General features: G+C 41.4%; 2 protein-coding genes across 2 annotated transcripts in view; one reads left to right on the top strand and one right to left on the bottom strand.

Moving 5' to 3' along the window:
* Positions 1-2835, bottom strand: part of LOC109478782 (secernin-2-like) — a 34047-nt gene extending 31212 nt beyond the window's left edge. The window contains exon 1 of the mRNA XM_019780553.1: positions 2754-2835. The gene's annotated coding sequence lies outside the window, so the exon portion shown is untranslated. The remainder of the gene's footprint in view (positions 1-2753) is intronic.
* A 559-nt stretch (positions 2836-3394) lies between these two features.
* LOC109478806 (corepressor interacting with RBPJ 1-like) overlaps positions 3395-15384 on the top strand; it is a 24937-nt gene continuing 12947 nt past the window's right edge. The window contains exons 1-3 of the mRNA XM_019780608.1: positions 3395-3590; positions 5057-5151; positions 14846-14959. Of these exons, the coding sequence (XP_019636167.1) occupies positions 3519-3590; positions 5057-5151; positions 14846-14959 (281 nt within the window). The 5' untranslated portion in view covers positions 3395-3518. The remainder of the gene's footprint in view (positions 3591-5056; positions 5152-14845; positions 14960-15384) is intronic.

Genomic DNA, 15384 nt, shown 5'->3' with positions numbered 1-15384 from the left:
GATTGCCAAAGTCTAAAAAAAGGGAACAAAAACAAAGAAAAAAGATAATTCCTACCTACCGACCCTATTTTTGGGGGGACTGAAACAGGAAACACATTTTTTTCCTAGGCCTAATGTCAGTTTACTTTTCCTACTGTGTTTATAAAGAGCTCATTGTACTTACAATCATAAGTCAAAGTACTGATTCATACACTCAAGTTGAATTTCACTAGTATAGTTTTGCTCTGAATGCTAAATAATTCCTAAATCAAAAGGATGATTACTGGTATTTTGATTTAAAAAATTGGCTGCCACTTTCTTACTAATCTTAGGTTCCAAATTCTGTGGTCTGATCTGGATATACTGAACAGTTTTCCCTTCACTATTTAATATTACTTAATTGGTCTAGGGATATGACCAAGGAAAATAAACAAAGAAACAAAACAAAACAAAACAACAATTAAAACCATCAAAATCCATTTATTGTTTTTTATGCTTCTATTCATGAGGAATCCCAGGGATATGACCAAGGAAAATAAACAAATAAACAAAAGAAAACAACAACAGTTAGTAAATCCATAAAAATCCATTTGTTGTTTTTTATTCATCTATTCATGAAGAATCCCATTTACAAATAAACACCAAAGGAAACAAGAAGATGATGATGATGAACCCTTCTGTAGGAAGTACTGATCTGTACACATGTTGCTATGGCAACTGTTTATACAAGAATTGCCATGGCAACAATCTATACAGACATTGCCTTGGGAATGAATCTGTACTGACATTATCATGACAACAATCTATCCAGATTTCCATAGCAACAATCTAGATATTTGTCATGGCAACAATTTATACATGCATTGCCATGGCAACAATATATTCTACAGATATTGCCATTATATAGTAGCAATCTACATTGGAATTAATATGGTAACACTCTATATAGTTATGACATCATCAATAATATTGCATCATTATATTCAGTATTGATTTGAATGATAATTGAATTGGTTGATCAATCAATATTTAGAATAAATGATGATAATAACATGGTATATTATAAGCCAGTCTGAAAAAATCCTTTAAAAAACATGCTTTTATAACAGACTTAAACAAGAAGCCATAGGCGACAATTCTCCGTGAAGTTTTATATATTTCAACAAAATCCCAAGCGTCAACGCCAGACCTACTGTGCAGACATTATAATTAGGCAACGGTTAATACAATGAGGGCGCGTCACAAGCATAAAACATACAAAGAGCTAAATCCATTACTGCTCCCAGGGCGTGTAAAGATACTGTGCTTCAAGTTCTAACTTCATTTTAATTACACACACACAATCATTGCATTCACATAAAGATCGGACTATCATGGTCGTGTCTAGTAACAAAGACAGCCCCACCGTCTTACGGTGCCTGTACCTAATTAAGCGCGCCTGGAACAAGCCAAATTCCAGCAACAGTGGCGGTAAGCACCGCGAGTGTTACTACCGCCGGCCAGATAACCAGGATATCTGCTTACAGTACCTCTGCTACCAGACAACTGCCTAAACCTACGGTCTATTCCACAGGATTGTAAAAGTAGGGATGTTTCGAAAATAACCATTTACTCCAATATCAAAACAGCTACGGTAAAAATAAAAAGACGTGCATCATCCCGGACATAATGCAACACCACATGCGAAATTACACAGATATGCGACGTACGGCAGAATGCGTTTTGGCTGCGAACATCTTCCAAAAAACTTGGCATCTCTTAACCATGGGCAAAAACATCTGGAACCACTTATAAAAACCACCCCGTATCTGCATGAACTTTTACCTCCCCCCCCGCTATTCCAAACAACGCGTTTTTCTGGACCGTTCCAATTCGCCTCGTAATTGTAGGGGTGCGTCTGCGATATTACATTGACCGCGAAAGCAGCAACGGCAAAATACACATTCGTGCATCAACACGGGCATGCCCGCAGACGGCGTATAAAATTGCGTGCCGATTACACGAAGAGAACCCAGTGTTTTGACTGCGAACATGAAAATCAGCCGATTACAACACTCCGTCCGGAGGTCCTGACCTCCTTCACGGAGTAATTACATGGTATATGCATACAATTACGCAAACCTTTGGAGATGACCCCCAATTAAACACATAAAATGCACTGTCCCTGGGGTCATATAAATGATCTAGCAGAAACATCTAGAAATCTAGCTGAACAAGATAAGGGTAGTTAGACATGACATGCATGGAATTGAAATGACATCAAAACACACTGAACCATCATATTATGAAGGTTTTTCAAATACAGTCCTCTAAAGTACTGGTAGTTCATCATTTGGTCCAAACATGCATGTAATAATGATGATCCAAAAGACAAGATACTTTTCTTCAATTTTCTACAATACAAGTACAGTTTCTAGTAACTGTACCCTTATAACCAAACCTTTTTTCTAAATTACTAAGTGGAATATTGCTGGGTTAACAACTAACTGTATTAAAATCATAAATAGGAAGGTTGGCGATAGTAATTTTCCCGACTTCCCGAAATATGCACCATCCAATTTCCAGCTCCCTCATGTGGGTTATTGATGGAGCGTCCCTAATGGACCGTCTGGTCCAGAGACTAAGGGAAGACGAATGGGTCTGTGGGCCCTAGTCAAATAGCTGCCCTTCCGCCCAAGGAAAGTGATAGAGCCAGTGATCGCATTTTCTCCCCATCTCCGTGGCCGGAGCATACATGACGGGACACAACTGAGTGAACATAACGGTACCGTTACCTGGCGAGCCGGTCTCTCCCCAAGCCTCCGTGTGGTGGATTCGTTCCGCTTCCTTCCTTCAAGGGATCGGTGGGGAAACAGAGCCGGGACCGTGCGAGTAGGCTGGGCGTGGCAGGCAGGACGGAGGAGCGGGTGTCGTAGTCGGTCCGTTCCCGTTAGACGTGGCGAAAGGGGCCGGGCCACTGGCCGTATGGGGGCTGGACGACTTGAGAGTGAAAGTGATGTCGCGATTGATGGAAAGGTCACGTGACGCAATGGGTCATGTGATGTTTCCTGGCAAAACTTTCTTACAAAAGAAATAATTCATGCTAATAAAGGTAGTTTGTGGACGTATGGAATATAACTAACAAAGCTGATACGCAATGGGACGTTTGGAGAGAGATGAAAAATCGTCCGCTGTAAATTTCTGCGTCCTTGTTTACTTTTGACTGACCAGGAAACACCCCTGACCCCAGGAAATGGCACAGTCCAGCCTGTCCTCAATATTAGGGGCTAATAATTTTGACACAATAAGACAATACACAGAAATAAAGGTTACTGCGCACTTCAATTGACATGGTTATTGTTTTATGGTTATAGTGGGTCACAGTATGACGCAGGATTGTTGGGGAAAATTTTTCACTATAAACACCCCCATTTGCAGAGTGTAGCATTCCATCCATGATGGCGGCCAAATAGTGAAGTTCGGACAGACGCACTTCAATTCTCTACACATTTTCAGCTATTCTTTGCCTCTAAGAAGACACCAAAGAACAAAATCACAAGATGGGGAAGTCCTTCGCTAATTTCATGTGCAAGAAAGACTTCCACCCGGCCTCAAAGGCGAACATCAAACGGGTAAGCAGAGGCGTCGTTTCGCCCCCCCCCCCAAACATCAAATATTTTTTATTTCAACAACAACGTTATATGTGCGTTTTGTGCACGTTCTTCACGATTTAAAGGGATCTGTGTACCCAAAATGTATACATAAATCTAAATATTGTTTTATTATGCCACTAACAAAGGTAACAGAATCTTCGACATGATTAGACTAGGGCTGTAGTGTAGCCGTGGCGACTCTTGAATCGGGCTTACATTGCATTACCCTCAGCAAGAGTCGTGGAAAGATCCATTGGCAGAACTGCACATTTCCCGTTGGCTGCCCGATGCTCCGTTTTTGACCCGGTTTTTTGCTGTCCCGAGCTTCCCTACAATATAACTCCACAATTGGCTGGGTTGCCGATGTTTAGATCAGCCTAAATATTCCACAGCGCGACAGAAAAGTAGTGAAATAGCTAGTCGGCACATCCGGGCCGCCATCTTGGATATAGTCGGGAATGTCCGCTACCGCCGTCGGGAACGCTCGGTAGCCTTTCCGGTTATAAACGGAGAGCTTTCGGTCGGGCTTCGGTAATCGTGACGCTACCGAGCGTTCCCGACGGCGGTAGCGGACATTCCCGACTATATCCAAGATGGCGGCCCGGATGTGCCGACTAGCTATTTCACTACTTTTCTGTCGCGCTGTGGAATATTTAGGCTGATCTAAACATCGGCAACCCAGCCAATTGTGGAGTTATATTGTAGGGAAGCTCGGGACAGCAAAAAAACGGGTCAAAAACGGAGCATCGGGCAGCCAACGGGAAATGTGCAGTTCTGCCAATGGATCTTTCCACGACTCTTGCTGAGGGTAATGCAATGTAAGCCCGATTCAAGAGTCGCCACGGCTAGGCTGTAGTGTAGCACTAGTTACATGCACATGTACTTACGTATAAATTTTTACTAGAAGGTCGGCCTCGCCAAAAATGTATGTAACGTTAACAGTTAACATATAACGTTATATTTTATGAATTTTGATACAAAGTTTATTAGTGATACAAAGTTTTGTAATGTACTAAATTATAGTACTAATAATATGTTTCTATTACTTGTCTTTTTATTACCCTAGGTGCCATCCAATTTGTAACGGCTACTCCAAAATTTTTTCGGGGGAGCCATTACAAATCGGATGGTACCCAGGCTAGTCCTTTATGTGCTGTGTTTCATTATATCAACACCAGACATTCAAACATCAAGAAATTCTTGAAAGCCTTGCATACATAATTTGGTACGGTTGATTTGGTTTATCAGTCACGTAGAAGTATCAGTTAGTAGAATATTCCTTCATCACAAAAAAATTGGAGACCTGTACGTGTTTCTACCTTTCAAAAAGAGTCACTGATTAAGGAATATTCTACGAAATGATAATTTGGTACCTTTAGCCTATTTCCAATGCATTTCATATACATGTCCACCCATCTTAACCAACTGACTCTCAAATATTTCAGGTGTGGATGGCCCAGCAGAAAGTCGAACATGAGAAGTTGAAGCAAGATGAGCTGGCTTCTCAGTACCACAAGGAACAGGAGATGTTTGAACACAGGTCAGCCAATCACAACTAAGCTGTCTCTTTATGTTTACTTTCATAGTTCTAATCTAAGGAAAACACGGGGTTGGACAAGTTTTTAAAAATCCACTTGCCCTACCGGGCAAGTACCTGGTCATTTTCACTTGCCCGAACCAACTTTTCACTTGCCCAAAATATGACGCATTTCTATTCATTTTACTAGCAGAAAGGAAATTATTTTATTGTAGAAGAGTTTATTTATTGGATGCTTTATTCATCAAAATTGTTTGAAACTTGATCGAAATAATGCAGGGGCTATACTTTCACTCACTCACTCACTCAAGGCCGCATGCTTCCATGGGGAGCGTAGCGCCTCGGCATATGGATCTCCAGGTGGTTCTGTCCTGGGCTGCCTCCCACGCAGTGTCGAGGTTGAGGGAGACAGTCAGAAGATCATCCTTCAGTTGATCGCACCAGGTTCGTCGTGGGCGGCCTCTAGGACGGGACCATGTAGTGGGGGCCGACTCTCTCAGTAGAGCAGCAGGCTCCAGGGGGGGCACCGCCCGAGCAATATGGCCAAAGAGCCGGAGCCTGGCCAGCCGTATCTTACTGGTCAGGGGAGGCTGTTTGGTGATGTCACGCAGGGTGGCGTTAGATACTCCATCAAACCACCTGATGCCGAGCAGTCTTCTAAGGCATCTGGTGTCGAAGGCGTTAACACGGAGTTCATGGGTGGCTGTTAACGTCCACGTCTCAGCGTTGTACATAAGGATGGATAGTACCAAGCTGTTGTAGAGCCTAAGTTTGGTCTGTAGTGAGAGCTTCCGGTTGCTCCAGACGTTGTCCAGGCTAGCCATCGCAGCGGAGGCACGGCCGATGCGGAGATGGGATATCGGCGTCGCTCCTGCAGTCCGAGGTGATTGTGCCGCCGAGGTACGAGAACCGCTCTACAGATTCAACCTGGCGGGCGTTGATCACAGGACCCGGGCGGGGGCCTCGAAGTCACTAAGGCACTGTACCTTGGTCTTTTCCCAACTGACCATCAACCCAAGTGGTTGGGTTTCCGTGTCCATGGCCTGTAGGGCAAGTTGGAGGACTTCGAGTACCTCGACCAGGATTGCCACATCATCTGCAAAATCCAGGTCTGTGACGGTGAGATCACCAAAGCTGACACCGCAGTTGCACTGCTCCACAGTTCTCCCCATGACGTGGTCTATCGCAACGTTAAAGATGGTTGGGGCTAACACACAGCCCTGTCGGACGCCGCTTTTGATAACGAAGCTGTCAGAGAGTAGACCGTTTACTTTCACACGGGAGGACGTGTTAGAGTACAGTAGAGAGAGCAGGTGAACCAGCTTGGCAGGGACACCTAGGGCCTTGAGTAGAAGCCAGAGAGCATTCCTGTCCACCGAGTCGAAGGCCTGTTTCAGGTCGACATAGGCTGCATACAGCGGTTTCCTGAATTCCCGTCTTTTCTCGGCAAGTAGGCGGAGAGTGAGAATCCTGTCCACCGTGGAGCGGCCAGGGGTGAAACCGCTTTGCTCCTGTCTTTGCTTGCGGAGGAGAAGAGGTCGCAGCCTTGCGAGCAGGATGTTAGCAAACACCTTCCCGGGCACGCTGAGCAGGGTGATCCCTCTATAGTTGCTGCATACATCTTTCGGGCCCTTCTTCCAAAATGGAAGGATGACTCCCAGGAGCCAGTCCGCTGGAACAGTGTCGCTCCTCCAGATGATAGTAAAGAGCTGTTGGAGCTGTCCTGCAAGCGAGTAGCCACCATGTAACAGCAACTCTGGGGTGATGCCATCATCCCCTGCAGCCCTGCCGGGTTTAAGCTTCCCTATTGCCTTGACCACTTCCTCCAAGGTGGGGGGACCCATGGGAACAGAGTCGTCCTCAATGGCCGTGGCAGCAAGTGCATCCAGGAGAGGAGAAGGGGGAGGCGCTGGGCGGTTGAGCAACGTCTGGAAGTGCTCCCTCCAGCGCTCCAGCTGTTGCTCTGGGGTGTCAGGGATGGTACCATCCATGGCTTTCACGGCAGCAGTAGACGAAGATGTTTTCCCCGATAGAGTCCTTAGAGTTCTGTAAACAGAGCCTTGGTCACCTCTACGGGCAGCCGCCTCTGCCTCCTCTGCTAGGTTGTCAAGCCAGTTCTGCTTGTCCTTGCGGAGTAGCTTGTTGCGTACCGAGTTGAGCCGTCTGCACTCCAAGAGGTTTCCATCCAGTCTGGCTTTCCTCGTTGCCTCCACGATGCTTAGAGTTTCCTCTGAAAGGAAGTCCTTCTTCTTCCTCTTGCGTTTGTGCCCTAGCACCCTAGTTGCGGCAGCAGCGATGTTTTCCTTTATGTCTGACCAGAGTTTCTCCGGGCTGGCTGCATCTGGGTCGGATGGTAGGGCAGCAAAGCGGTTATGGAGTTCCAGCTGAAAGTGGGTTACTACTTCAGGGGACCGTAGCTTTGACACGTCAAACTTGCGTTGCGCTTTGCTGGAGGAGTTCCTTTGGAGACGGCTATACTTTGCATCCTAAAATTTACTTGTCCAATCGGGCAAGTACAGGGGGATATTTACTTGCCCGAACAGTACTTTTACTTGCCCTGGGCAAGTGGGCAATGGGACTTGTCCAACCCTGGAAAACATATTGTTTTTTGCATTGTTTCTTCTTCTTCAGTTCCAAACACACAAGGTCAATGATCTGGTTCAGACAACTGTCACTATGGTAACTGGTGCTGTAGCAGACACCCCATGGTGATGGGTTACATAATGTTGCATGTTGCAAGACACAGTTGGATTAGTGTCACCTTACACATGAATCTGTTTGAGTAAAGATAAACAGAGCAGTATTCAAAGAAAAATCAAACTCTACTACTAGTACTGGATAAATAACATACTAGATATTATCCAGTAGTAACTTAGAGTTTGATTTTTCTTTGAATATTGTTTACCTATTGTCTAACCTTCATCAATGTAAACAGATCAGCAGTTTGTTAGGCTACACCATGTGAAGATAAACATTATACATTTGCAAATGTTCTCTTCTAGTTCCAGATTTTTTTACAGACACAGACAGGTAGCAAGTTACTAGAACAACATGTATTTTGATGGCAAGAAATGGGGTCTGCCTATCAGTGAATGATTTTCCATTATCAGCTGCATTGTTGTTGTATGGCTCCAGGGTAGTAGGCAACATTCATCCATGTCAGTCATTCAGAATCCAGGTTACCAACTGCCTCAGGTTTCAGGTTGCCCTCTGTGTGACCCCAGCAGTCTCAGTCTGTATCAAGGCTCTAGCCAGCGCCTATTGTCCGTCAATTTACAGAAATTTGTGGCGTGTGGCAGAAAAAAATTTAAAGCAGTCCAGACAAAATCAGAAAACTTGGGTAAATTAAAAACAACAACCAAAGGACCACTGATGACAACTTTCAACCCCATTATTTGCCTCAGTTTCTCACTCTCAATGAGTCCAGCTTGTCTCAATCATGATCTTTCTGATGTATTAGGAGAAGAGATGCTGCTACAGTCTAATTCATGTAACCTAGCCTGTAACCTTGGAGTAGCTGCGTTAGGACTCATACCTTGAAGGGCCTTTGGGTCTTGTTACTTGGTGACCAATGAATAAAACAACACAGACCCCTAGGCCTGTCCGATGCTTTCGGCATTCAGGATATCTTTGATACTTCACTGACACTGGCACCCATGTGCTTGATCATACTAGAACAGGACTGTGTAGGTTCAGGGGATCAAAGTTAGAATAGCTGACAGCATTGACCCACATCAGGGTTAATCCGGGGTGAACAGACAATTTCAAGGGAATCCTGGAGGAAGTATCGATTTTCAAAAATCAATCATGTCCTACTGCACCATGTGAATGTCCTGATAAGGTATTGAATCCTCAAGGTGAAATATTTACTTGCAGAATATAGTTTTAAAGAATTTTTTTCAGTTGGAATGATAATGATTAACTATTTGGCACATTGACATATGCATCTTTTGCATGTGTTAAGCAAGTCCTTTATATGCATCGTTGTATTATAGAGACCACAAGCAAACAATTGTCATAGGACTTGGAGGATTTGTATTGAAAAAAGGCATCTAGATGACAAGTACATGACACCATCATTATACATGTAGACTGTTCCATTTTAAAGAGGGGTGATCTGATAAAAGTTACCTTGTAATTAATAAAGCACTTGTATATTTGCTGTCTGTACCACCCTCTCTAATGCATTCAACTCCTATAATAATATTCATGTTTATATATTCTGAGAAAAAAATACTGTAAGTGTAATTCCTGATTTTTTTCACCATACTTTTATAATGTTCACAGCTTTCACGGTCACTTCTGTACTGCAAAGTTATCATTCCTGCCAACAAATCAATTACCAACTTTCTTTATCCTGCACCTGCTGCCACTGTGAACATAAAGTTCCATGAACATTTTCAGACCGTGAAATTTTGCCACAATGAACCTGAAGTGAATTACATGTACAGTAGTGACAAATTTAGCGCCAACACTTCCATTGAAAGTATGAGAAATTTAGCATGTTCCATTTCTAAGCAGTTTTGCTGTTAATTTCCCCTTCAATTTTGTTTGGCCAGTATGGCAGTCTATTCCATACAATTTACAAGTTTTCTGAGTGCCAGGAATATATACTGCTCTAGTGACAACTTAATCGTTGCAAGATTGGTAGGTTCATATGCAATTACAAAGATCAATAATTTGTGACTTATTGTTCCAGACTGTATATAGGCAGATTAGACATTCATTTATCCAATATTCATGGCAGAGTTTTTTAAGGGTTATTTTAGAAGCCATGGAAAGAACTGAATGTAAAGGAAACCAACTTATTTTATGTTTTTTTGTCATGAAGTGGATAGTTTTCTATATTTTTGTAGGAAAACATTATCGCTGAAAATGAAATACTTAACATTTGGCTTTACCTTATAGGGTTAGATTTCCCAAACCTATGGATAGTTTATGCAGCATTTTTCCCATATGCAATATTGTTACATATCAGTGCACAAGAGGTTTGACTTTTGAGCCCGGCGACTAGCCAGGTATGTACAATTTTTCCTCAAACTTTGAAGTGGACCAGTAATATGAGAAAATTTCATTATTTTTGAAGTCTGATGTTCTATCTGTGGAAATGGACTGTCTTATTTTATATGGTACATATTGATCTGAAGTCATAAATATGCATAGATGGCGCAAAACAAGAATGACATGTGCACATGTAGGTCCAACGTCTAGACATGATGTCACACTGTTTGACTGCTATAACTTTCATGTTATTGTGTAATAATTCCATGGTCTAGTGCTCAGGGACGCTGCTTCCAAATTATGAGGTCAACCTCAGTATAAAGTACTATAAACCTTCGACTTAACCCACGGCCACTAAAGACTAGTTGTTTTTTTTTTATCAAAGTTTTGAAAATTTCCTCAAATAAATTGTACACCAAAAACTATAGAAAGCTTGATTCCAGACACCAATATTTTTCATGTTCAATAACTTCTATTTTGTTTTAGAAATATACATGTTTGAGGCAAAAAGCATAAGATCGATATACCAGTACTGGCTTTATAGGAGCGTGTCTATAAATTTTTTTCTACGGAAATCGTCCAAGACTTTTAGTACTAAAGACCCATAAGATTTGGCTGTCGGAAGAAGGTGTTCCTTTCTCCTATTAACGCTGAATTATAAGTACAACAGGTGTCTTGGGCAGGTAAAGAAAATTCTGACGTATCTCCTATTATTTCCCACAGTGCTCGTAAAGTAGATGCATTATTTCCCCTGCTGGTCATTAAATGGGCCATCTATGTGTGAAAGTAAAGTAAATGGAAGAAACGGTGTGGAGGGATAGTATGAAAAGTGCATACCGGTAATCTCTGTTAGATACTTGGATACTTTATTGACTCCATTAGCTTGTGTAAACATTTTAAAGTGACGATTAATCAGCTCAATGGGAATTTTATGTTTTGAAGAATAACTCAGGATTGAGATACTCAAAACACGTATCATTGAAAACAGTTAAAGCCTCTTCATTTTAGTGCTTTTAGCAGATAAATATCCATCATGGGTTGTGTGGGATAAGCCTTTAGATGGAATGCTAATCAACCATTGTCAATCGTACTATCAGTTTTAACTTACACGCAAGTTGCCAGGACATGTAGGTAACTGAAAACATAGACATTATGTTATACTTTATGCAAACCAAATTGACATTTGTTAATACCTGTAGCTGACTGGCTCTGTACATTTGTAACAATCTTTTTTGCTTAGCAGATGTGGAGGGCATCCAGGCATCTGTTTTATATACTATGGAGGGCTTCTGTTTTATGGTATTAAATACTAACATTATTTCATACTGCATATATAGCCTAGTCATATAAGACACTGTTAACAACACGAATTTCAAATAGCCAACAAAGCCACTGTGTATATGTGTTCGAACATATATTTCAGCATACAGTATGTACAATGTACTGTAATTCACTTTATGTTCACAGCAGCAAAAGGTGTTCACAGAATTGTATATTCACATTGTACAGAAAAAAGAAAGTCGGTAAAGTATTTGTTAAGTGTTAGGGATAGAAGTGACTGCAGAAACCTTGAACATAAAAATACCGTGAAAAAAAACAGGATGTACATGATTTCTGTTGGTCATGCGCCATTGTAAATATTACGTGGTTACAGGAATCTAACTTTGAATGTTGGACACGGAAGAAAATCAGTATGCTATATGCAGCTTACAGAATAATGGACATCATCATTGTAGAAACTTCCAAGTAATCATAGTTCTGCAGCAAAGCCATTGTTGGAGAGTTCCTGGGAAAGTTTAAGCTTGTCAGTTGGACTATTGATTGCAAACTTGGCTGAAGATGCTCAAAGCGGTTGATGTTGTATTCCGGTAGCGTGGGGCTCACGTGCCCGCCAGCTATCAAATGTGTGTCAGAATGCCAAACTGTTATTGGAGGCGTGGGGATACTGATGCATCTATAAGCACATAGCTGTATCAGGGAGATGGCGCGGCCGCTGCAAATTAAAGCCCTGGACTTCAACTTGTTCAAGGAGAAACATGAAACTTAATAGAAGTAAAGAGCTGGACGTGCAAGAAAGATTGACAGTGAGATTTTAGAAGAAAGATGTGCACAATACTGATGCATCTGTAAGCACATTTAATAAACTTATAAGTACAGAGCTTGACGTACATGTACCTACTTGTAACCTGCAACTTGCAGGAAAAAATGTGACATTTCAGAAAAAAGATGTACTTGTAATTTGACAACCTTAGCGAATACAGGTTCATTGTTATGAATCACATATATTGAGATGAAATGTTTCAAGCCCTTATAAGAAAAGCAGTTACTAGACTGTTCATGTATGTATCAATTCTGTATGCATAACAATCATTGCAGTGTTGATTGTTAAAATTGCCAACAGGTATATTCTCTGCTCAGAAAGCAATCACGTAGAACAAAGATTAATGAGTTTTTCATGCAAATCTATTTAGGGTTTTTGCTATCCGCCTGTTTTTGCTCCCATATGTGTACAAATATAGTACCAGCATTTTCACAGTAGGGTAAACATCATGACATATCTATCTAGAAATCATTCCCACTTATTTATATTGATGGGTATATTTGCAGTAGAATATCATTATAGAAAATTGTATTGTGAAAATTTACAAAATTCTACTGCAGCAACAATCAATGTGACACATGAGTGGTGTATATATTATACTTATAGTCTTCTTGAACTTAAGGAAACTACCTCTAGCAATATTGTGTCATACTTTGACAACCTTCCAATTGCAACTTGACCCTATGCAAAATATCAAAAGTTGGCGACATCTGGCGATGTTCCAGCTTGTCCCCTCTTGCAACCTTTGTGAAAGTTTTATCTTTATAAGCAGTGACGGCCCTAATCCATTGACTCTGGAGCTAGCCCAGTGTGGGTCTTCTTTGGTTTGTGGCTAGCATAGCAGGGCTCAAAATACTTTTCTTTTATTTACATGCCAAATTGCATGTTGGCAGAAAATTTTCACGTAATTTACATGCAAAACTGAAGACAATTCAGCCTCCAGTCTTCTGTAGATATACGTAAGAAAACCTCCAACACCACGTTTTGATGATAGGATGACACACCATTACCAGTGGACTAGCCCCCTGCTATACATGTAGTGATTGCACAACTGTGTGGCCCAAGGGCTTTAGAAACAGAGGGGTGCCGCCATATGCAACCATGCTAATGATTGCTGGGAGGACTAATAACTGAATTTAAATCTTGAAAATTACATCTAAATTGCAAGTTGCATGTGGGTATTTTGAGCCCTGGGATAGTATTCCAGTCAGGTATCTGTCAGGTCATGTAGAGTTGTCCAATCCTGCGGAGGAGGGCATGCCCGTAGGGGGGACTCGACACTGATGGATGGCGTACACATTAGGACTAATAACGCCACCAATCCAAGGGCAGGGATCCTCTGACCCCATCAAGTGTCCTTCCCAACGTGATACGTGCGGGGGACACCGAACGATCGGTGCATTTGTGACAAGTTATAGGAAGACAACCGGTAAAGATGATCTACTGTAAATCACGATTTTTTTCGCCTTACTTTCATATTTGCGTTTTTTGCGGTCACTTCTGTAACAGGAACATACTGGTATCATTACTGTGAACAAATAATTCACTGACTTTGAAGTTTCTTTTGCTACACCTGCCACCACCGCGAATGTAACTTCTGTGAACATGTCCATTTTTCTCAGACCACAAAGTTTTGCGACCGCAAACATTAAGTGATTTACATTATATCACCTGCTTTGTCTCCATTGTATTTGGTAAATAAACAATAAACATATTTCAAGTAAACAGGTTTGGACAAAGTCAAATTTTAATGACAAGGGTTTTTTGTTATTATACATTGTACTTGTGCAGGGCATCTCCTTGGTGCTGAAAATGTGATAGTTATGAAGCATCAAATCTTCCGCTGTGATAATAATGTGTTCTATTGTAGAAAAACTGCCACATTGCTGTAAGATCTCTTGAATAACGTACAATGTAAAATAATGCAAAATTAAGTGCAGGCTTCTCCTTGGTGCTGAAAATGTGGTGGTTGTGAAGCACTAAGTCTTCCACTGTGATATTGCCACATTGCTGTAAGATTTGTTATTTCATTAAAGACTTTGCTGTACTGTATCATATTTCACCAAATTAAATTCTGTTGTAGTAGACTTATTATGGTGAAGTTGCACCGGCCTGTTGATTTGATTATATGGATGACATCCTCTGGGAACTCTAAAACTGATGTGAGCATGGAAATTAAAAACTTTGGCAAAAAAGTTGCCTTAGTCATGAAATCTAGGTGGTCATGAAGGTTGAATAAATGACTAAACACACGGAGTATAATATGGGGAATAATAGACTGTTCATTTTCATTTCTTCACATTTTCTTCTTTCCCTTTGGAACTGATTTTGGAATTCTACGTCATAAGTATCGTTTTCCAATATTTTTGGTAATCATGGCATATATTTGCTTCGTTGTGGATGCTTTGTATGATTTACAGAATGGACAAAAACTTTTCTTTTTTTTGGAAACAGACGAAAGTTCTCACACGCATGGATGTCATCCATATAATCAAAGCAACATGGCCTAATACAGTCAAAGACCTAAAGTCATGTACAAGTTCTGCCCCGTGGGTATGGAATCATGAAAACTTCCTCTGCATTTCTACTGTACAGGGGTCTGTTGGCTGAAGATAAGCAGAAACATGAGCTGAGCTTCATGTACGTCGCACCGTCTGGCGCAGAGAAAGGTGACAATTTCATCTCCTACTTCATTCTCATAAAGAACCTGCAAGACATCTGGCTTTGACTGTAATAACCACTTAAGGAAGTGTTTACGAAATTAAGATAAGAGAAACACATTTCTGGGTGCCGTGAGTCTTAGCCAGACAAGGCTCAGCGTTGAGATATAAATCTATAAGGCTCGAGTTCATTTCCATGCTAGACGTCGTTTGCTGTATATGCCCAGAGGGACATTTTCAAACTGACATTCTGCAACCGTACATTAAGTTTATCTTGAAAGTTCATCTGTGTTGGTAGAAGTCATTATGAAGCAAGTTGGAACTGCAATTTTAACACAAAAGTTTGACTTATCCAAATTTTTGACCCCAATCTTTGTCAAGCAATGTGCATTCATACATTTATTTGTAGATGTAAGATATTTTCATTTTCTGGATACCTAAACCTAACAAAACCTAAATTGTATCTGAAGTCAA

The sequence above is a fragment of the Branchiostoma belcheri genome, unplaced genomic scaffold (assembly GCF_001625305.1).
Source record: "Branchiostoma belcheri isolate BF01 breed outbred unplaced genomic scaffold, Haploidv18h27 scaffold45, whole genome shotgun sequence".
Classification (NCBI taxonomy): Eukaryota; Metazoa; Chordata; class Leptocardii; order Amphioxiformes; family Branchiostomatidae; genus Branchiostoma; species Branchiostoma belcheri.
Note: the sequence above shows the minus strand (reverse complement) of the source record. Positions and strands in the feature narration are given on the sequence as shown.